This window comes from Pelecanus crispus, chromosome 5, assembly GCF_030463565.1.
Source record: "Pelecanus crispus isolate bPelCri1 chromosome 5, bPelCri1.pri, whole genome shotgun sequence".
Taxonomy (NCBI): domain Eukaryota; kingdom Metazoa; phylum Chordata; class Aves; order Pelecaniformes; family Pelecanidae; genus Pelecanus; species Pelecanus crispus.
The window spans coordinates 42,691,697-42,715,050 of record NC_134647.1 but is presented as its reverse complement, the minus strand read 5'-3'; the positions used below and the strand labels follow the sequence as shown (position 1 = coordinate 42,715,050).

Here is a 23,354-nt window from a genome sequence, read left to right as displayed (position 1 = left end):
GACATTAGACAGTTTGTTCTCATATGCTATAATTCATTGGAATTTCATAGCTCAACTACACAAACACCACAATTGAAAAAAAAAATAAGAAAACTCACAAACATGATGAAAGTGTGCTGACATTGCACGAGGAATTGATACTGAGGAGCATTCCTAGGGTTGTGGAAACTTGGAGGCTGTTCTTTGCAATTTTGTAAAGGGTTTCTTCTGATGCATGCTCTTTTTGTGCATATTCATGGCTTGATATTGGAAAGGTCTTTCTCTGTATGCTGGCAGGATTTTCTTGATTTCCATTCCAAAGTACTGGTTGATGTATTTGCCAAATGTGTGCTAACTGCTTTCTACGCACTGCCACACTTAGACAACATGATGTGAAATGTAACCACCATTTTATGGCTTAAATGATGTTAAATGTAGTTAATTGGAAAAACTTTTAACTGCAGAGAATTTCCCTATGAATAGCCTTCATAATAACCATCTCACTATAAAACGCAAAATGCTTTGCTCACAAGGACAACTGTACTATAAAGGTGAAGTGTATTGATCAAATTACCTGAGATAATAAACTTCGGATGAATAACTCCTCTATTGATGAATGGGAGAAGTCTTCCTTTTTACCTAATACTGTTAGTGTGATGGGAAGGCAATTCAGAGCACAGTATTACAGAGTGTGTGGTTGTTTCAATCATAGTTTATATTTTTAAGTTAAATAGCTGTGTGAAATTGTTGATGGAAAATGGCATTAGATTTTTTTTATTGTTCCTGTTACTTTTTTTTAAGCTGTAAGCTGTTCAAACTACCGTCATCTTTCTTCAGATAAAAAGTTACAGGACTATATGAAAGTGAGTATGTATGGGGAAAGAGACTTAAAATGGTCAGTATGTGCAACAGCTTGCAAAACTGAATAAAGAGAGAGCAATGAACTTCTCCATACACATCAGTGAAAAGTGAGGTCAGAACACAACTGGATTTGGGTACTGGAGATGTGTGTACCAAAATGGGGAAGATTTTAGGGCCCCAGAGAAGACGAAGAAATGTGGTGGAAGAGAGCTTAGAAGCAAATGAGCTGTTCTATTTTTTGCTGCTCAGTGCATGCTCGTTCCTTCGCTTTCTGCTGAGTAGAGATTTCATGAATTTGTTATGATTCTGGGAAAGAAAAGCATGATGATGGGTGTATCTGCCTTTTGTAACAGCTTGAGTTTTGGATGTGATCAGAGATGTCAGCTATGTAGGCAACTTCAGATATCTAACTTGCAATAAACCTAGTGCAGACCTTTTTTTATCTTTCAGAAAACAAACAGAAAACTCTATATTTTTATTCAATATATAGTAATCACTTGTAGTTGCATTTATGAGTGAAGAATTGAGAGCTGAAGAGAATGGGATGGCTTTAAAAAACTCGTTAATGGAACATTTTGGTATATCCTCAGAATTGTTTGTCAAAGTGAGTAGAGACAGTACAGAGTAGTCAGACATGCATGTTCTTGAAATGTGCTATATTCTGTCAAGTAAAAAAGACGAAGTTAAAAAAGAACCACAAGGAAGCTGATCAACTGTAGTATTCATATGACAAGCTTTAAAACTACTGCCTGAAAAGAAAGATGTACATGTTTCAGGGGAAAGTACTCGACCATAAAAGCATGGCATAAGCTTTTCAACTTAATGCAGAAGGGGAGCAAGGAAGTAATATGAAATACTAAAATAATAATTGGATTTAAAATTGGTTATGGTGAGGGAAAGTGTGGAATTGATATTCATAATAGACATAGAAGCTCAGGATGGAAAGAAGGCTATATTATTGCTTGATGTTTTTTCCAAAAGATAGCCAAAGTTGATTTGGCTACTAAATGTGACTATGGTGTTCAAGAATTTTTCTTCTCAAATTTTTAAAGGCTGTATCAAAGCAGACAGCCTTTCGATTTAGTTGAATTTGTCCATGTGACATGCTTCAAGAACATTAGACACAGAATTTAAATTAAAGTTTTTAAATTATGGAGTGAGGAAATACGTGTCTTAAGTTCATATAACAATAGATGTTATCTTCTTAGGAAAGTCTCCAAAGATTGAGCAGAGCGAGCTAATATATTCTGAAGGTCTCAGGTGTCAGCAAGACAAGCAAGGAAGGGAACCAGATGCAGAAACAAGTTTCAGAAAAACATAATAATGGTAATAACCAAGACCAAATAATAATAACCGAGACCAGAAATTTAGTTTTAAATACCATCATATAATCATGTGTTTGCAGTGAAGAGCTTGCATAATGTGTATCGACTGGCCTGATTACTTTACTGTGGTGTTCTTATTTCATTTGGTGTATACAAAGTATGAAAAATTGACCTAAAGGGCCGTACATCTTGAATAAACCAAAATGTCATATCATAAATATACTTCGCAGTAATTTGAAATAGGGCTTAGTGTAGAAACAGACACAAAGCTGGGTTCCTTCATTCTACATATCAAAAGAAACCGTTCTTTGACAGAGTTCTGAGATACTGTGAAATATCATGTGAGTGTGATCACCCTGTAGTTTCATACACATCTATGTGTAGATAGATACAGAGAGAGGGAGATACACACGCACACATATATGAAACCCCCATATAAAAAAAAAGGTAAAAAACATTATCCAGTAGAAATGGAAAAGCTAGAGCAGAGGGCAATCAGAGTGAAACAGGGATTTGAGAATATCCGTGTATTCAAAAGGTGAGAGCGAGACAGGTCTGCAGTCTTTGGAAAGAGATTAAGAGGAGCCTTCTTTTAATGGCCAGGATTGATTCTGCGAGGCTGTTTGAGCTTGTGTCAAGCGAGACGCAAGGGGGCAAGAACTTAAGCTGGAGGAGAGGCCAAGCACCACAGGAATGCGAGTAGAATCTGAATAGCGGTAAAACAGACATTTTTAATACATTACATGCAAAATTCAGTTTGGATTATTAGCAAGCATTAGCTTGGCTAAGGATTTTTAGAGTTCATTCTTTAATGCAATTCATTTTTGCTGGCTACCTTCAAACTTTGGAAGAATAATGTTTAGTTAATACCAGCGAGCTATACTGCCAAACTTTTAGCACCCAAAATTAAAAGCTCAATTTAAAATGTGAACTAGATCAGAAGCCCACGGAGGCAGAAACTTGGCTGTGAAAAGGGCCTTTGATGTCCATAATGTCTATTGTTTAATGTCTGGTTTTTGCTTTTAAATGCCAATGCACAGCATGGAGGCCTGGCCCTCCCATTGTGCAACAGAGGGTGCTTTGGGTGGTAGGGGGAAAAAAAGGAGAAATCTTCCATCCTGCGAGCACAAAGTTGACAGGTACGAAGGCTTATGGAGATCTTTTTTAAGAAATTGTGCGCTAAAGTGTGCAAATCCAAAGTAAGCATGCTGTGTGTGCATGTGTGCAAGAGAAAGTTAGCAGTCAGTCAGGTTTTATCTCTTAATGAATAGAGACTGCTGAAGTAAGGGTTAGGTAATTGAGTTTATAATTAATTAGCCATAACCCTCATCAGATAAAGCAGTTGTCGAGATTTTTTTTATCTCCTTTCTCTCCCCAGGGCCTGCCCTTCTTTGTCCTTGCACTGACAGCCAGCACTTATCTTAGGCCTTCTCTAGGTCCGTGCCCATCAACCCCTCCTCCCTTGGGCTGATTTTTGGTGGTCAGCCGAGACCCTTATTGTCCTGTAAGGCTCACAATCAGCCTAGCTGTCGGGTGCCGGGATGATGAATTAGTGGTAGGAGTTAACGTGTAGGTGAACTCCAGATTGGACTCCCGATAGCTTGCAGAGCTGCTTCTGTGTGTTAGTCACTCTCCCTGGCGCTGATACGCTGCTGACACTTTGCAACAAAGAGGTTAAAAAGGTAGATTTACTAAAAGAAATGGTGCATTTCTCCAGAAAGTTAGGATGCTTACAAAGAACCCTTAATTTCTTCAGCTGTGCAATTCGCCACAACAATACCCAGAAAATAAATTAGATTTTACACTGTTTCTTTGGTGACCTTGTCTCCCTTGTGGGTTGAACTAGTTTGCTTGCAGTATGGGTAGAAACTTTAAACGTGTATCTTAAAAGCATCAAGATTGTAAAAGGTGTCCGGTCTCTCCCTGTTGAGCTAGATTAAGGGGATTTGGACGTCAGATTTATCCTCTGTCAAAGCACTGTCCTTTTATGGATGCACTGGGGAAAAGGAGCTTTCTTCCTGTGTTTACAGTAAGCTTGTGGCATTGAGCTGGGTTTTTTTTAGACAGGTTTACCTGCTGGAGGGGAAAGACATTCAGAAACAAGTCTGTGGGTTTTCTCTTCATCTGGAGTTTTTGAATTAGAGATGAAGACTCCCGTGTCTTACAATATTGACTTCAGGCTTCGGATGAGCACCGTTTCTCCTTAATCTGAGTGGCAGCACTAGAAAATGTAACTAAGTGTCTTGATACAAGAAAGGCTTGATTCTTTTTGAAAATATATAAAGCATTATTCTTCTGTGGTCTCCTTAATTTCCAGATAGACTGGTAAAGCTTTCCTTTTTCCTTGTCATTTCAGCAGCAATGTGCGTTTTTAGTTTGACTTCAATTCTTTTTGGACTCAAGCAGCAGAAGCTTCCCTGGGCAAACATATGCCTTTCTAGGATCTTACTGAAAGTTAAATCAGTAATATATTAGTTAACCTCCATTTAAGATGACAGTGTAAGTGCGTAAAAGATATTACTGATGGCAGAACAAACCTGTTCCATTTTGGAATAATAGCTTAGCAATTGTCCTAGTGGGTCTTACAACCCTGCAGCTGCTGTGCTGTGATGCTTGCGGTTTATGAAGCTCTTCAGTTATGCAAGATGTGTACTTTATTCAAGCACAGGAAAGCAAATTTTTGTGTATCTCACTGCTAACTGACTGATCTAATGGAGAAGTAAGGGAAGCAATTCTGTGACTTAGTTTTGGCATGAGCTGAGACAGGGGAAATTCCAATTAGAGATGCAGAAATGTTTGTTTGTTTGGTTGGGTTTTTTTTCCCCCCACCAAGTTCAAGTATTGGAGCAGCTATCTAAAGGGGCTGTGAAATCTCTGTCCTTGGAGATGGCTCCTCAAGAGTCAGCTGACAAGAGCCTAAACCTGATCCATGTTGGCCTGGCTATAAGCAGAGGGCTGGACTGGATAACCTCCAGAGGTCTTTCCAACATGTGTTGTTCAGATTCTATAAATCTAGGTGGTGTTCAGGTAATATAGTGAGCAAAGTCATGTTTTATATGTTGCTGACATCGACACTTCTGGAACACTAGTGACGTACAGTTTGTATTTCCATGAATTTAGTTTCTCTTAGGTCAGTTAAAATAGGAAGAAAAGATTGCTGGAGGATAACTTCTGAGAAGAGTGAAAATCAATGGTGACCTAGTATAAGGTCCTCTGTTCTCAGCAGCCAAGTCCTGCTGCATTGCAGGTTCTGCTCATTTCTGATGGGAATACTGCTGCCATTCTGAAGGGCTTTGTGTAGGCAACTTGCTGGCACTTTTCACTAATGCACAGATGAGAGAAAAATACAAATGCCCAAGGAACCCTGAACACAAAATAGTCTCTGTACATGAGTCTTAACACCACACACCCCAAAAACCCTATGTATTCGCTTCTTAGATTGTATGTAGTATATGGAGACAGAGTTGTCAGTGGCATATTGGAGTACCTTGACCAACCTCTCCAGCCCCATTTCATTAATTCTGTGATGAAAAAATGAAAACCTTTCTGCTGGTGATCAACAATCTTTCTGCTGTCTTTTAAGGTGGCGAGGGGAGCCTTTCATAGCAAGCATGGATTTTCCTATATGCAACTCCTAGTTGTTGTTCAGAACGGCTGATTTTGCATCTTGCAACTGGAAATGAATCAAAAAGAACAAACAGCCTTCTCATCCCCCAAAGAGGCACTTAGTTGTGTTTTATATGTGAGAGAGACCAAGCATGAATACAGTGGAAGCAAAGAAGATAATGATCATATAATGCAAGAGCTATGCCAAAATTTTTTCCAGGTTGAGAATTTGTACTTCAAATTAATATCAACCTTGTGTTATGTTATCTCGTGCAGAAGGATAACTAAGTGCACATTAATTTTAATTCTAGGAAACAGTGGAGGGAAAAAGCTTTTGCTTTAAATTTGAGTCTGAAATGTAAGATACTGGGAAATACTATCCCTGAACAACTTTTTTTATAAGGCAAAGCTGACAGTGTCTTCTGGAAAATGGGCAGATTCAGTCTGGATTGAACTAGTGTTTACATGGTTGGTTTTATGATAGAAGAATATTCTTGTTTAGTTTTCACTGGATTTTTTTTTAATCAACAGTGTATTGTAAATATACATATATTACATATATGGAGAACTAGTAAATCATAGAATCATTTAGGTTGGAAAAGACCTTTAAGATCATCGAGTCCAACTGTAAACCTAACACTGCCAAGTCCAACACTAAACTATGTCCACTAAAGAGGAGATATGTGAGAGGAATTGTCTTCATTGCCTCTTTTGTTTATCTCCTATGGATACACGGAGAGATTTTAACTGGGACTGCAAACTGGTAGCTTTTGCTAGTATTTTGTTGAATCATTTATATATAGAACTAATAATAGACTACATGTTAATGTAGTTGTGGTTTCAAGGTTTTTTTCTTTTGAATAGGACACATTTTCTTCTCCAATACCCATTTTACTATAGGTATTAGAGAAAACTGTGTGTATAGTAGATCAACTCAGTTTCAGGCTTCTTAGTTGCTGTTGGTAAAGGAGAATGACATGCTTTGTTCCTAAAGGAACGTTTAAATGAAGTTTTAGCTGTCATCTTCAAATGTTCAGATCTTCAGAAACAAGTGGAGTATGTTATAGGAAATGTTAAAGAATGTCCATGTGTTAAATCAATAGTGAGATTTTCTTATACTGAGCAGAGAAGTATGGAGGAAAGAGATAATTAAAATTTTGTAGCCCTTCAAAGCTTAGAAAATAGTCATGTCTACAGGAGGATCACAGGGAGGATGTTTAAAGCAGTGGACTGCAACTGAGAGGCACCTTACTCTTGTCGACTTGGCCACAGACCATGGCCTTTGGTCAAATGAATAAAAATCTTGTTCTATGGATAACAGTGTAACAACTTCATTATTTTACTTCAAACCAACTTCATTGGTTTAGGTGGGCTTGGTAGTGTAGGTTAATGGTTGGACTGGATGATCTTAAAGGTCTTTTCCAACCTAGACGATTCTATGATTCTATGATTTTGCAGGAGTCATGAGAAATACCAGTTAAATTTTTCATCATGCTAGTACAAAAACTTATCTTGTCTCGGTGCTGTGGCATTTCACTAATACACTTGCTGCAAAACTGAAGCTGCAGTTAGATGGGGTCTGGTCCTGTGTACATCCACAATCCTGACATCTGCTGTGCATCAGTGTCTCTTATGTCATTACGTCCCAGGAGTGTTGGGGTGATACACTTACGTGAAGCCTCAAAATATCTGGTGATTCAAAAGAAAAAGTCTGCATTGAAAACACAGAAAACAAGGCCTAGAGATGAATAGTGCAACCTAATTTTCTTTGCTGTTTTCAAAGCTGGGATTTTCCTAGGTTCTTTTTTGCTAATTGCTGATAACAGTATCACCACTGTTAAGTGTCTGTGAGTTTGTAAGATAGGAGAATTTTCTGAAAGACTGGGCAGAAGTCATGAATGCAAATAAATATCCTCTTGAGATTAGAAGCCAACACTGATACTGATAGCAGCCAATACTGTGATATTACAGACAGTTCAGCATGCGAGTGATCCTGTCTTCCTAGAAGGGTATGTTGTATCGCCTGTAGCAATCAGATTTCTCCTTTTCCAGGGTATTAATTGTTTGTTTTTAAATCTCTAGGATACAGCATGAGGTACATACTGTTTTGTTTTGCTCTTTAAACAGTGAAATTATGGTACCTTTTTACAGGGTGTTCTCCTGAGAGATGCTAGGGACAGTGATGGAAGCTTTCAAATGGTGAAAGCTTTTAAATTTTTTTAAAAATAACAAACTTGATGTAGTAAGAGTAAGTTGGAATGACTGGGCTTAAGACTTGCCACCTTGCAGTTAGGAATTTGAGGGCCTTCGAGGCGTTCAGACTTGCAAAGAAGCAGTTTAAGGGCAGTGGTAAGATATCAAAACCTCCTGCTTTAGGCAGCCTGGATAAAGTTGCAGGGATAATGTAAATTATTACATATTTGCAAATCTGTTCTGTTTGTAGGAAACCAAGAGAGTGGGCTTTTTACCTGGAAGGTGTTGCTGAGAGAAAGCTGTGATTTCCTGGGTGACGTAGGTGCTTTTTTTCCCAACTCTGGTGTTTTCAGAGCAGGGATTGGTGGGCCCCTCTTCCTTAACGAGTTTTCTAAATTTATTTGATCATTGGTTTTTGTCACATTTGTAGAACTAACATGGAAATGACAGAAAAAAGTCCCAACTGACACATCCGAGCACGGGGTATTAAAGTTGGTAGTACCAAGTATCATCAGCCATAATTGACAAATAATACCCCTCATAAATACTGCCAGTCTTTTCAATTAGTTTTCATCTCAAATTCAGGATGCAAAATGATGGCCTGTCAACTGACAATGGATGACAAAAATTAATAAATTGTCTTCTAAATAGTATGGACACTTAAGAAAAATTGGGCAGCCAATTTAGCACAGCATGAACTGGGGGGAACCTTTTGTACTGTTGCCGTGCCACTAATGTTGTCTGGGTCTTTATTAATGGTGCTTGGCTGCTGCTGACAGTTTTGTTGCTACTGGCAACTTTCTTCATTAAAATTAAAGCCAGCGTCAAATCCCATTAGCCGCACTCTGGGTACCTTGCTTTTTTTTTTTTTTTTTTTTTTTTTTTTTTTTTTTGTCTTTACAAATATGTTTTTATCTATAGAAAGTTGGAAAAGGTGGTTAAAAATTTGTCTTGTCTGTGGCGGTTTACTTAACTAAATAATGGATTATATTTTTTTTGAGGGAGATTGTCTCCAGCGTGTTATAACATGCCTAAGTCTACAGCCAGGTAACTGCACAGAGAAATCCATAAATGATCTTTATAAATTACCTTTGTGAACATAGTTTTCTTCTGTATCCCCTGCAAGGTAACTGGTTCTCAGATACACTCTTGTGAAACAGTAATAGCCTCTGGAGGAGAGCAGCTCTCTTGTATGGTATTCTACTCTTGCCTGTTCAACTAAGATATTAATGATGTTGCATATATGCTCAAAATTGAATGATCAACATGTGTGAAAGGCTACTATTACAGGGAAAATATGCTCTGTATGTCTTTACATGATTTTTGGGAGGAGCGAATATCTTTGTTTCTGGAAACATCTTTTGGTTTTCTGCTTTAAAAAGTCCTGGATTGACTCCTTCAGACATACGTCTTCATGTGTAGAAATATATAGCGCTGGATAACAGTCTTTGCTATACCCGCTGTCACTACTGAGTACTCTAAAACATTAAAATGCTGAGTGACCAGTGCATTAAATTACCTGAGGTATGTCAAAGCAATCCATATTCCGTATTACAGATTGCACATAAAGAGTTGACCCTAACTTTAAGGCTTCATGTGGAAAAGTCCAATGCTACCAGAAATATCTCACAGACGTGCTGCCAAAAATGCCTAAAGCGGACTGTGGTCTAGCCGTGTGCTTTTACTAATGGGATACTCTTTCTGGAGCATCACACTTTGCTGCTGCCTCATATACCAGCCATTTCTAGGGGTAGACATTTCCAAGAGAATTTAGTCACTGTCACCTTCATTGCAACATCTTGTCTTAATTATACTCCTCTGGGCTTGTGGGCCAGACCACCCTATCTAGTGTCACATGCCTTTTCTGACATCATTTGGGTATGAGCCAGTGATCCAAAAATGTATCATCTGATTCTGAAGGCTTCTGATAGATGGAAATGCCTTGTGAAATGCAAATATGGATTGGCTTTACATCTGTGTCTTGGGTTGGGTTTACATCCCAAGTACGCTGTAACATGCTTCTGAGTGGGCAGAGAGGTAGGGCAAAGTCTTCCATCGACACCTTATTTTTGCTGTTACGACAATAAAAATGTCCTTTCATTAAGAAAGGAAGTGAGCTGTTTCGTCTTATATCCAGGCATTGAAGCAGTAACACTGTGAAACTGCAGGTAAACCCAGGCTGAACTGTAAGGGAGCACTGATGGGTTTGTTGCAGAAAACCAGCAAATGGCTCCAGATGCTAATATCTTCTGACACACTATTTTCCTATCAGTATAAATAGAGCAAGTGCTGTATACGAAACACCATTTAAATGTTCACTTAAATGGTTATGTTTGGGAATGATCTTATATTGTAAGTGAAAAACAATTTACAGTTTAAATGGTCTTTTAAACTGATGCACTTACAGCATTTTTTTTTTTTTTACTAAAATATGTGCTGCATGGCTCAAATCTGAATTTCAATTCAGCTGAAATGTAGATTAAGTGACCCTATCATTCTCAAGAATGGATACTTTATAGAAGGAAAATAAACTGGTGACACTGAATTAGCATCCATCTAATAAATCCAAGTTGTGCCTTAGCTTTTCTGCTAAATCTTGGTTTAAAAGTTAAAAAAAAAAAAAAAAAGGTGTCAGTAGTTAATTGTTGACTGAAGCTTAATATCTGTTGAAGCAAATGAGGCATGAAATATACTACATAGGAAGTATTGTATCTGGAGTGATTTTAACATTAAAACAATATTACAATTTTTAACTTGCTGACACAATATGAATCCTTTATTTTGAAATTGCACTGATTAATGCTAAGCTTGGTAAGTGGGGGAGAGGAGTATATGCTGTATATAAGGCAAAGCAGGCCCAGCCAAAACTAGCCTTTTTCCTCAGAAGTACTGGTCTGAGGCATGTTAAATAAGTTTTGGGTTGTCTCAGGTTATTACTTCAGGAATCCTAATAATAACCTTGTCAAAAACATTGTTTTATGATTTCTCAGAAAGGTTCTTTCAAATGACTGACACTGGCAATGTCTCTCATTTTGTTAACTGTAATTTCTGTAACACCTATCATAGTAAAAATGGATTACTTCTGTTAATGGTAGCAGTAGCTTTGCCTTTCTGCAGTAACAATTTAAGAACACAGCGTAATAAACCTGTATTTGAAAGTTGTCTTTAAATTGTACCCTTAAATCCCTGGAAATGGCCTTGGATAGGGTTTCACTGGGATTCAGGGAGGCATTGTAGATGTGGAGGTACCTTGATACAGAAGAGTCTTCAAATATATAGTATAGATTAACCAAGTGAAGAGGCTTCAGCAGTGTTGATTACAAGTTTGTGCTGAAGAGAGGTGCCATTCTGCTTTGCTGACCCTGCTGGTGCTGTAGGTTGCTTCTGGGAACTGGGGAAGTTCCTTTCTTCTCCACTAGACGTTGAGTTGGTCTTTGAAAGGCAAAAACCCACAGACCCTTGTTTTCTGTCTTTTCCTGATCAGCAGAACTCATCTAAGGTGGTGTGTGTTGGGTTTTTCTGAGGGAAATTTTACACCCAGTAAAATGCATTTCTTCTCTCAAAGCACCCAATGGTGTTACTCAACTATTGGTCCTTGACCAGTACTAGAAAGTTTTTGGGTGAATAGCTACACATTTTTATATATTTCAAGCTGAAGACGGAATGATTTTGTTTGAGTTTATGGAGTACAGATCGATTCATCAGCATAATCGGAAGTTGTTTGATTGCAAGAAAAAAAGACAATTGTGTATGTTCTGAAAAGGATTATTTAAAAAGACTTGTCTCTGCTGCCCCTAGTAAATATGTCATCATTTTTTATAAACAGTTTAGCTCAATGTCCACTCAGATAACAAGCACATAGCAAGGGGATGTGGTCATAGTTGTCTCTATACAGTTGCCTGTTTGTGTCTGGGCATGTTCTATGTTTATCTGAATATTTTCCTCTTGTTTAAGATGAAACTGAGAGCACAAGCAGTTCGATGTGTTTGCTTTAATGTCGGCTGTAGTTGGTAGTTCATTGTGTCCAGAATGAGCTGTGGTCTTCAGAGTATATATTATATCTCAGGTGTCACAAGGTAGTAGCTTTGCTTTTTGTTTGGCTTTGTTCCATCGTGTCCTCTTGGAACAGCATGGTGGCTTCCATGTAACCAGCTCAGACACCATCTTGGTGTGGAGTAGGGCAGTGTCTACATTTTTTCTTCTCTTCACAAAACATAAAAAACTGTACCAGAGAGCCTATTCTAAGGAAAACAAAGTGTGTATTTGTCACAACTATATTAAAATATCCTTTCCGAAGTGATCCTTGTTGTAATGATCAGGTAATACAAGAAATATGGTTATGACTAAGCGGGTTTTCCCACTTTCTGCAGCTCTTCTAAGAACATGAAACATGATTTTGTGATCTTTAGGAAATAGGATCTGGCTTAAACAGAGTTATGTCACGTTTGACTCGACCATTTTAATGGGTAACTCCTTGTAGCCCATTAATGTATCTGCTCATGTGACTGCTCTTTCTGACTCACCTTCCACTAACGTATGAAACTGCAGGTGTGTGAATACCTTAAATAAGTGAGGTATAAAGTATTTCTAAACTAATTTCTTGAGATAGACATAGCACTTGTGATCCCTCTCTGAACTAAGCACAATTGCTGCCTCTTGATTTTTGATCTTTTTGGCAGTTGGCATGCAGGGACATTGACACATCTTCCTCAGAATATATCTGTACGTACCACTTGGTGCTAGGCCAGCAAAAAAACATGCCTGGTGTGGAAAGACATTCCATTCACTGAGTTTTAGAGTTATGGGTACATTTTGTAACGTTTCAGTAACTCTGAAGCAGCTCTATGTCTGGAAGATGCTAATTCAATATGTATAATTTCCCTTAGCAGGTAAGGTGAGTCAGTTAAAGAGGGTGAAGGAATATTTTCTCATTAGGTTCTTTATTCTTTTTTTCTGCTGTAACGATGAGAGGATACTAGTTGCCCAACATACATTAACTGCATCTCTGAAAGAGATCTTCATGATGAACGTCATCCTCATTCCTATTCCTGTGAGTGAATTGGACATCTGAGGTATATAAACAGTATGACAAGTCAGAGCATGCAGTTAATGTTTCTATGTGTGTATACACGTGTATATATTTTAATTTTTTTTCTTGGTCTTAGGATAGATTTGAGGAAGGAGAATGGGGTGGGTGGAAGGAAGAGTGATGGACCATCTTTGCAGTGTTGAACTAGTTCAGTGTGTCCTGGGAGGCTGGTCACATTGTGAAGGAGTCCAGGGAGTATCACTACCTATCCAGAAAGCATATGTAGTGGGGTCATTGATGCCAATGATCCTGTGACCAGAGGACAAGGTGTAAAAGTAAAGAAAAATGAGGCAATCGGGAAGTACTGTTAACTAGAATAACAAAGAAGGTACCCTTCTACCGTAGAAGAAAAAAAGACATATCTTATCCCTACAAAGGTTTAAGGTCCAAAGGTATAACTAACTGTTCAGCGAAATTATTTTTTATGCAGGACACCCCTTTTGATTAACAAATAAATAAATTTTTTAGAAAAATCCTATTATGGTGCAGAGTTTCTGAGGGTTGTTCATGGAGACCTTTTTGGTCCCAAAATTTCACAACATGAAGTGTGGATCCTTTCTGCACAATAATATGGAACACAGTTTTAAAAAAAAAAAAAAACACACACACACTTTTTTTTTTTTTGCCAGTGTTCTTGGTTTTGTTATTCAGTAGATGCTATATTAAATTGGGTTTTGTGTCCATCATTATTAAAATGTGAAGTGTGTCGGTCACAAAGCATACATTTCAGGGCAGTTAGCTGAATAATTCTTTTCTTTATTATCCCAAATTACTGCTGAGCTCTGGAGAGGTGAGCAGTTTAGCCAATTATTGCCATTTGAGCTGGATTTGTGGGTGATTAGCTCCTGGTCGAATTCAGTCCTGGCAAGGGCTTTGAAGCCTTCGCTTGTGTGATTTTCACAGCAGTGAGGTAGGAATAGACACGGCTAATGACAGGAAGGTCGCGTGGGTTATGTGACCTGTGAGGGGGGGGCTCGGGTTTAGCAAATAGGGCATCCACAATAACAAGTGTGTCACTAACCCCGCCGTGCATAATCGGAGTTTTATAGGATTGTTGGAGATGCTGACAGCTCAATTAAAGTGTAACCCTTTGTACCATATACCCTGGCAGAATGACAGAAATATTACCAACAAAAAAGGGAGGGGGCCACAAGGGAACTGGTTAAAGATCCAGTATTCTTTTTCTTTCCCCCCTTCATCGGAGCCTGCACAGAACAAGCTGCAAAAAGCATCCATTTGTGGAATAATAGGTTGTCTGAGGGAGGGGTATGGTGCCAAACATGGCTACAAAAAAAAAAGCTGCTCTTAAGTGGTCTTCCTGATGTTTCTATGGAAACACTATAGTATCAGGATAGAAAGTTAAAATTGGGTTTTAAGCTTTTCATAGCTTTTCTCCCATGAACAACCCCCCCCATCCCTACTTTATATAAAATATAATAAAGAGAATTTCAGGGTTCAGGGAACGAAGCACTACTATAACAGGAGCCATATCATCTACCTAGAAGTAGTAATGTCTGCATGATGATTCCTTTTTTTTTAATGTCATCTGCCCTCAATGGTCAGTTTGTTTAAGGGAAATAAATGTTTTGTTAGAAGTACCATGCCTGTTTTCATGCCTGACCCTGCAGCCATTTCTACCACTGTGAATGTTTCCATTCTTAGAGCCTTTTCCAAATTAACCATGCCACGCAGTCATGTTTGCTTGCACTGAATCAGTTTCCCAACATTGTTTTTCCTTTTCATTTTAGTCTAGAGTAGCAGTGTTTCACCAAGCTGATTGGCGTGGATGCTAACTTCATTTGTGGCCAGTGTAGTTAGAGCGCAGTGCGTGATGCTGGAGCCACAGTAAGAGGTAAGAGTTCAAAAGAAGCCGATCACTGCTGGCTCTTCTACTGCTGACTTAGACCCCTTGGCATCAGCCGTCTGGTTTCTCCAACACTAAGATAATGATTTGCATTGTAGTGCATTTCACATTAGCACTGACGATGGTGTCAGGGAAACCACAACTGCCAATGCCAAGGGGTTAATAAACCAACTACTTGAGATTATTAAGGGTTGTGATTTTTTTTTTTTTTTAACAGTCCAGGGTAAGTGGAACAAACCTCGGAAGGCAACAGAGGCAGAAGCTACTGTAAGGCAGAAAAATATTGTGACTTGCTGGGTGCAGTGCCTCCTTCAGAGTGGTAAACTGGGTTTAGAGCGAGAGATGTGCCATTCCTTTAAATACGTAATTGCATTTTGTAACACACTTGAATATTAAACTCCGTAGAAAAGACATATAACTGTAGAGTATGCAATGTGCTATTGATTTTATAAAGTCCGATTTTAGAAATAATCATAAACTAGGGCTGACAAAAAAGTGCCCCTTTCACAAAGCTGTCAATTGAAGGAGAACTCAAGAAGTCTCCTACTTTGCTGAGCATCTCTGTCCTTCAACTATGTGTATTGACAAAAGACATTGTCTTTTGACATACCTGTTTGGGGGTCTCAGTATTATCCTGGCCATTGTGCAGACAGGTGCGGCTTTAGACTTGCGAGCGGTGTGTTTATTGCTGCATCGGGATACTGCAAGCAGGGTTGGGTCTTTAGCTTTCCATTCAAATTCTTCTTTGGACACCAGGGTGACTGCTCTTGCATGATCATCTTCCTGCCTCTTAAGGAAGTTGTTTGTTAGGTGGGTGAATGTGATGTGCCAGATGATGGTTTCAGATTCTCTAGTCCCCACATTGTGGTGCAGTAGTCTCTTCTCAACCACATCGTGCTTGTAAGTAAGGTTAGTAGGTTCACACGCTCAGCAACATCCTTGAGGAATCCTTGTCCATGCTATGTTGGAAGTACATAGACTGCCTTTTAAAAAAACTGCAGCTGCAAGCTGTGAAGTTGTGAAAACTTCCCTTAAAGTTGTTGCACATCAGAGGAACTTGTGCATTGCCCACAGTCAGCAGGTAAGATCAAAATCTGGAGGCTGAATTGTTGGAGCGATCATTAAAAATAAAAACACAGTAACAGTGAGCACTGAGTTTGTTCTTCCCATTTACTATGTTTTTAGTGCTGAGGTTCCTTGCAGGAATTCAGTAGCCGTTCTTCATTGGAGGTGGCAACCTTCATTTCCAGTGCTGCAATGAACTGTAAGACTTGCCTAATCAGCATTTTTTTTTTTTTTTTTTTTTTTAGTAAATCTTTCTAATTTTTTTTTAGTAGCCTGTGTGCAGAGAGCTTGGAAGATAATGGGTTGCAGGTTGATTGTCCTTCAAATTTTAGCAAAGCTATTATCTTTTGGTCCAAGTCAGATCTTGGGTCCTCTCTTTGTCTCTAGATGGAAGTAGTGGCTGATCAGCCTCAGCATTAGATAACCATTCATGATGTAATGAACTTGCTGTGCTGAGTTATTGCCTTGTGTTTAGGGAATGTTAGAAGAGAATTGGGTTCAATGTTCTGATTTAATTTTCTGCTAAAGCTGGTGTATAACATAATGGGGAAGCATCTTTGAATCTCTAGCAAAACTCTGCTACTGCTGTAGTGCCGATTTTTCAGGAAGGTGTGGGGGTTTTTCCTGTGTGCCTGGCTGCAGGAAGAATACATGGGGTCTTCTAGGGCATTTTTTGCCATGTTATTGTTAGATACTGAAGTTTGAGAACATTTGAGCTCTCCTGTTTTCAGGCCTCTTTAGAGGCACTCCACTTTCTTGTAGTCTTTGTTTTGTGGTTCAGTTGGTCCCCAGTTGTTGTGCCCTGTTACTGTAAGAGATGTTTACTACAGGTTTCCAACTGTAAAAACTTAAAACAGCTTCATAGCTAATTGACCAAAAGAACAAGCAGCATTCCCTTAAATTCCTGGGAAAAAAGACTTAAGTTTGGGAAATCAAGAAAACAAGTTATGTTTGTATGGAAGGATTCCAAACACATTGGGCATCTTCAGCAATTCCTAGAGGATTAGTTGCATACTCTGGTGTCTGCTCACATGAATTGTTGAAGAGAAAGCAGCAACTACCATAAGCTTCCTATAGCTTGCAAGTATTGTTTGTAGGTGAAAGTTTAAGCTGGTGTCTACTATATGCTGGAAGAATGGACTTTAAGACTAGAAACCCGTTGCAGTTAAATATTCTGGAAGCAAAAAATATCAATTAGGAATTAATCTCATTTGTTATTAGGACAAGCTAGTCTAGTCCCCAGTGCTGCTGGCCAGACTACCTAGAGTTGGCTAGTCATGCAAGCCTAGAGGATTTGCCAACATTTGTTCACCGTGTTACTAGATTAAAGGAAGCGGATGTTTTGTAGACCAGAATTCATATATAAGAGTTAGTTTGTGATCCTCACTATGAATGGCTGCCTTTGCAGTTATTTGAGGGAGGATGTTTCTGACAAGCGTTGAGTTTTTCTTTTGTGAACAGGATGCAAATGATAGAGCTGTAGAAAATTCGTAGCACTGCTAGCTTCTAATCATAGTTAGAGAACTAAAGACCTGAGTGGAAAATTAAGAATTTATGCTGTTAATGATTAAGTGCGAGATTACATATTTCATTCTGTCAAAACAGCATCAGGGTAACAGTATGGGGTTGGCTAAAAATTAGGGAGGGGAAGAAAAAAAAGCTTGCATGACAGCAGTACCTCGGCCATGGCAGTGGTGTAAGCTTCTGAAAGAAAATAGAAACCAAAGTACTGTATTTCCTTTTCCAGAAGGTCCAGTCTTGGCTCTGCTGGCTTTGAGGGTGCTATCTTTTTCACTTGGCATGCCAAAAGTCAAATGTACCAAATCCTATTAAAACAAAGAAACAAAAGAAAAAGAAACCCAAAAACCTCAAGTCAAGTGCTACAGCTGGAGCAAATGCAAAAAAAATGTGCAGTCAGTTAAGCTGGGATCACTGGTATTATCCAGTTTGTGAAGCCCTTTGTATCTTGTGGCCCCTGGAAAATCCAAAATGCACAGGGAAAGTGAGAAAATTAAAATGTAGCACAACAGGGCATGCAAAGTATGTTGCTCCACACATGGTATTAATTCTGCAGGCCAGGCAGTGGCTGTAGACATCTATTGATGATCAGCATGTGCATTTTGATGATATTTATTTGTGGGAAGTATGTAAGTCTATTCTGCCACCATCTGTCTGGCCTGTCTGAAAAATTAAGGGGGTTCACCTACCAGCATCTTTGATGCAGTATTAAGCAACTTAAAGAGGTCACTTTTTTAAATGCTGATAATTTGCTGCTTAAAACCTGAAATATTTCTGTAAAACAAATTCATAATTGTTTCACCATTTGTCTTCATTTGTTGTTTAAGCAAGCAAGGTTTGTAGCTCACGGGAAGGCATCTGGAGTGGCCAGACTTAGCTGATTACTGAGTATTCAGATGAACTGTGTATATTATGCGTAGTGGTCCCTTGACCGGTGTTGGGTGGGGTTTTTTTACATTAAGTCCAATCAATCCTACACTGGCGGCTTTTCATTAGCTGCTCCTGCTCTCACAGTAATGATCGGGATGCAGAGCCTGATGGCAGTCTGTAACTTCTCCTGGTGCCCTGAAGCTCAACAACGTAAGCTGATTGACTCAGTTAGGGCTCCAGTCTCTAACAGCAAATGCAATCAATAAATCTTTGTTGGTAAATAATTGCTATTGAACAGAGTTTTAATATAAATTTATGAGTGGTGTTTTATCACAGCTTGAGGCTACAGCAAGCCACTGAGTGATGGATTTCAGATAACGCTTACATTCATTACATTAACTTTGTAAGTTATTTAAAGCTTGTACACTTAACATTGCTTTTGGCTTGCAATGACCTCCTGGGACTAGACGCAGCATACACATTACTAATAAAGAGCTTGCAGTACGTACAGACGGTTCCTCCATTAGCTTTGTACAGTGACGCAGTTCCTCGAGCAAAACCTGAGAAGTGAAGTTCGTGCACTCTGGTTGAAGTCTCTTTCCTGTGGCTCATTAAAAGTACAAGCTAGCGCAGTCTGGTAGGAGGAGTGTTCCTCCATTAGACGCAGAATTGCAATTTTGGAAGGAAGGTGGTAAAAAAATTTAATTTGAAGTGTGAAATTCTTCTCAGTTTGTGAGCAAATTGGAGGTGTTAAATTCTTAGTGTTGAATCTGGAGGCTTTGGGTTAGCCACGTCAAACTGCAGGGCTACAATTGCAGATGGAAGACTATAACAACGAAAGATTTTGTACGAATTAGGATAAATAATGCTATCCAATTAATAATAATTTGAGGCAGAGATTATTTTGACAAAAAAAATTCACTATTTTGAAGTAGAAGTTGATTTACTTAGTCCCTTACTGCATAGCTCAGAGACTAAATGTGATTTTTCTGATGTGCTGTGTGTACATGGGGACCTGTTTGGCTGTGACTGGAGATGTGCCCAAGCTACCTCTAAATTGCCTCGGAGGTACCAAAGGTCAGTGGGAACTCATGTATCTCGTTCCCTAGGCAGAGTATATGATGTGACTTAAACGTAGACATAATGTGACTGAAGTGAAGGGCTTTTTTTTTTTTAAGTAACATTTCTTGTCATATCTGGGCCATTTATTTTTTTTTAAGTTTAGTTAATGTTAAAGTGCGTTTGTAACTGATCTAAACTCTGATACTAAGAGCATTTCTCCAGACCATTCTATGTAATTACCACAGACAAAGTGGCGGTCTCTGACCTTGGGGGAAAAAAACCTGTGGTTTATATGGGCTTCTCTGCTTCATAACACTTTAAGTTAGCTCCTTGTATTCAGAGCAGTTTTCCTCTGCAGGTATTAGGAGATATTTTTAATTCTCACATAATATGAAAATCTATTCTTTTTGCCAAGGTAGTGCCTAAAGAAAATAGATTGGGAAGTCTGGTTTGTTAGTTAGGCACAAATAGGTGTATCATCCCTTTTTATTGCTGAGTATTTTTTCTAATATGAAAGCACAGAATTCCACTTTAAAAGCAAGGTGAAACCCCATTTGGATCATTTTCTTCATTTAGATCCAAAAATAGAATTTCATAATTCACACCTAGATAGCAGCAAAACCTCTATGTAGTAAAACCCATGGAAGTAGTGGGGTTTTAATATTTATTGGTTTCATAATTGCCATGAATTGGAAATTGCGTGAGTAATGACATGTTTTCTGTATAGTAAAGGGACAGCTAAAAAGGTGTGAAATATATATATTTTACTTTCTTCAAAACTTCAAAAAAAGGCAGCAGGGGTGGGGGTGGAATCACAGTTGTGATCCTTACAGCATTTTCACCATTAAAAGGTCTGAAGAACAGACCAGTGCAGGGAAACAGTAATTTTTGATCCCCACAGCACAGCGATAACTAGAATTGGGTCCCCCTAAATGCTAGCGAACGTGCTGCAGGTGAGGTATGAAAGATTGGAAAGGTGACACGACAGATCACCTACTATAGACAAACATACAAGTCAAAGGCAGAAATAACCTTTCATTTTTTAATAGAAGAAAACAACGTCTCTAACCACTGGAAGACAGTAATTGGGATGTGCGACTCGCACTCACAGAAGCTTTTGGAAGAAAGCGTTTCAGAAACCACATTCTCTCTTGTAAAAGTTTGAGTTGTAGCAAGGAACAGCACAAAAAAAGGCAGCCTGACCCCTAGACGGTCAGAAAGTTCAGAGTTTGTACCGCTGTGTAATTCAGTCATCCCGACACAAGGTTTTCTTTACGGTCCCATCCACAGAATGCTTTGAATCGCGAAGGGTTGTTCTCTGAAGTTTTATTCAAAGTGTGTGTCCAGGAACAGGCAGTTGTGAACTTGGCTTTTCCGCTGGGATCGTCTCTGTGGTTGCAAAAGGAGAGTTGTTAGTTCATGTGGATTGTGGAGATGGACTTCAGCTGAAAGTTGTAACATCTGGAATGGAGGGAGAAAAAAAATTGCCTAGCTTTGGAGGACTTCTGCTTGTGCAGAGCTGCCGCTTGTCCTCTCGTGGCTTTGGGATTGGGTCTGCAGAGAGATCGCTTTATAAAGCTGCAGGTTTAATGGGAAAACAGATAACATAACTTCCTTTCAGGGTTTTAACCCGCTTTAACAAAAACAACTCCATGAGAGTTGGAAGGACCATGTTTGATAGTGCATCCTTCTGTGTTCTGTTTTCCCATTTTTTTAAGTTCCATGAAAAATGAGAATGGGAAAGCTCATTTTATGAGGATTAGAGAACTGAAGCTTGTATTGGTTTAGATTCCTGGTTATGATTTAATGAAATGAATATAAGTGTTCACTTTTATCAGAACTTGATGTGTGGAACTAGTGAGTCCCTGTGGTAGGTACTGTACATAGTGTCTCCACCGGGATGTTTCAGTAAGACTTTCAATAACCAAAGTACTGTATGAATTCATTAGGAACTGCCTTCTGACTTGGTTTTGGAAATTAAAATTTCCTAGGGAAGTGCATTGCTGAAGCATGGCTTGATTTGCCACCTTCAGTGTGATACAGCATGTTATATTTTGCTTTTCTGAGTGACTTTCTATTTTTAAGCTGAGAACAGGTTAATATGCAGTAGTAGTCCTTGTCCATTTGAACACGATGATGACTTTTTATCTCAACTGTTGATTGTTAGCATTCATGACTGATGTTTAGGATGACATTCATTACTGATGTTTAGGTTGAATACGATTTGTGGAAAGGTGAGTCACCTTGCCCCCCTCCTTTCCTCTCTGATCCTACCTCTTTCATTAAATTATCCAGAATTTATTGGAAAAACTTTGTATTTGCCCTGTTTTGATTTTGCTGCCCTTGCCTGGAATTGGCATCTCTTTTGCTGGAATGAATAGCTAGGAGGATTTCTATGGCGGTGTCACCTTACTGCAAAGGGAATGAGAACGTAAACTTGTGCTCTTCCCTCCTCCTCGTGGAGAGGCTGAGCCTGGACAACAGGGAATCCCTAGGAACATGCTGAAGGGAGCACAAGCCATACAGTAGCATCCTCACTCAACCTGGTGTTCGTCATTTATTTCAGAGGGCTAGGAAATGCACTGAGCATGGTGTCATTATCAACTAGGAGTGCATATGGGTAACCTTACTCTGTGTCACATTAAAATGCGCTTTCCTGAGCGTAGGAGTTAAGTGCAAAAGGGTCTTCTCTACCTGTTGGACAAAGCCAGTGCTAATACAGTCTTTTCTGTTTATGTGACTTGCTTTTTGAAAGCCGTGCTTAGAGCTTTTCCTCCTAAATTGCAAACACTGAAGCTGCCAATGGAGAAAAAGTGCATCATGAGAGAAGCAGGGGGAAATAACTTGCAGGAGAAAGCATATCTAAAAATGTTGGCAATTATATTTATCTCTTTCTGTATCTTAAATAGTTGTGGGTTGGCAAAAGTGGGTTTAATGTTTTTTCTTTTTTCCTCTAATAGGGTATGCTGCTAAAGCGAAGTGGCAAGTCATTGAATAAAGAGTGGAAGAAGAAATATGTGACGTTGTGCGACAACGGTGTGCTGACCTACCATCCTAGTTTACATGTAAGTACACCGTGTTCTCTGAATGTACAGCAGCGTCAGGCCCTGATAAAGCAGTGTTAGTGAGTTCATCCTGACATATTTTTGTTGAGCCCTCTTTGGGGGAGGAACTTATTTCTTTTTCTTCATTCCCCTCCCTCTCAGAAAAGTATAATCTAAAATAAAATTCCCTGGTGCAAGTCTGAGTACAGTGTTGTGGCTTAACCCAGCAGGCAGCTAAACACCACACAGCCATCCACTCACTCCCTGCAGTGGGATGGGAGGGAGAATCGGAAAACAAAAAAAAGGTAAAACTCGTGGGTTGTGATAAAGACAATTTAATAGGACAGAAAAGAAAGAGAAAATAGTAAGAATGATAAAATACAAAACAAGTGATGCACAATGCAATTGTTCACCACCCACTGACTGATCCCCAGCCAGCTTTTCCCCTAGTTTATATGCTGAGCATGACAGCATATGGTATGGAATATCCCTTTGGTCATTTGGGGTCAGCTGTCCCGGCTGTGTCCCCTCCCAACTTCTTGTGCACTCCTAGCCTATTTGCTGGTGGGGTGGGGTGAGAAGCAGAAAAGGCCTTGACTCTGTGTAAGCACTGCTCAGCAGTAACTAAAACAGCAGTAGTAGTAGCATCAACATTATTCTCGCTCTAAATCCAAAACACAGCACTATACCACCTACTAGAAAGAAAACTAACTCTATCCCAGCTGAAACCGGGACAGTACAGTCAAGTTCCTTTGAATCCCAACAGGCAGCTGAAACGGCTTAAGCCTTTATTTTGTGCTGATGCTTTTACGGACTTCTTGTTGATCCCAGGATTAAAAACAGAAGCATTTTATAAGAAAAAGTGTCCTAGATGTAGT

The 23,354-nt window shown here is 39.1% G+C and overlaps 1 protein-coding gene across 3 annotated transcripts in view; it reads left to right on the top strand.

Moving 5' to 3' along the window:
- Positions 1–23,354, top strand: part of AGAP1 (ArfGAP with GTPase domain, ankyrin repeat and PH domain 1) — a 402,330-nt gene that overhangs the window by 231,008 nt on the left and 147,968 nt on the right. For all 3 annotated transcript variants that reach the window (XM_075710335.1, XM_075710334.1, XM_075710333.1), the window contains exon 10: positions 22,393–22,497. In XM_075710335.1, the coding sequence (XP_075566450.1) occupies positions 22,393–22,497 (105 nt within the window). The remainder of the gene's footprint in view (positions 1–22,392; positions 22,498–23,354) is intronic.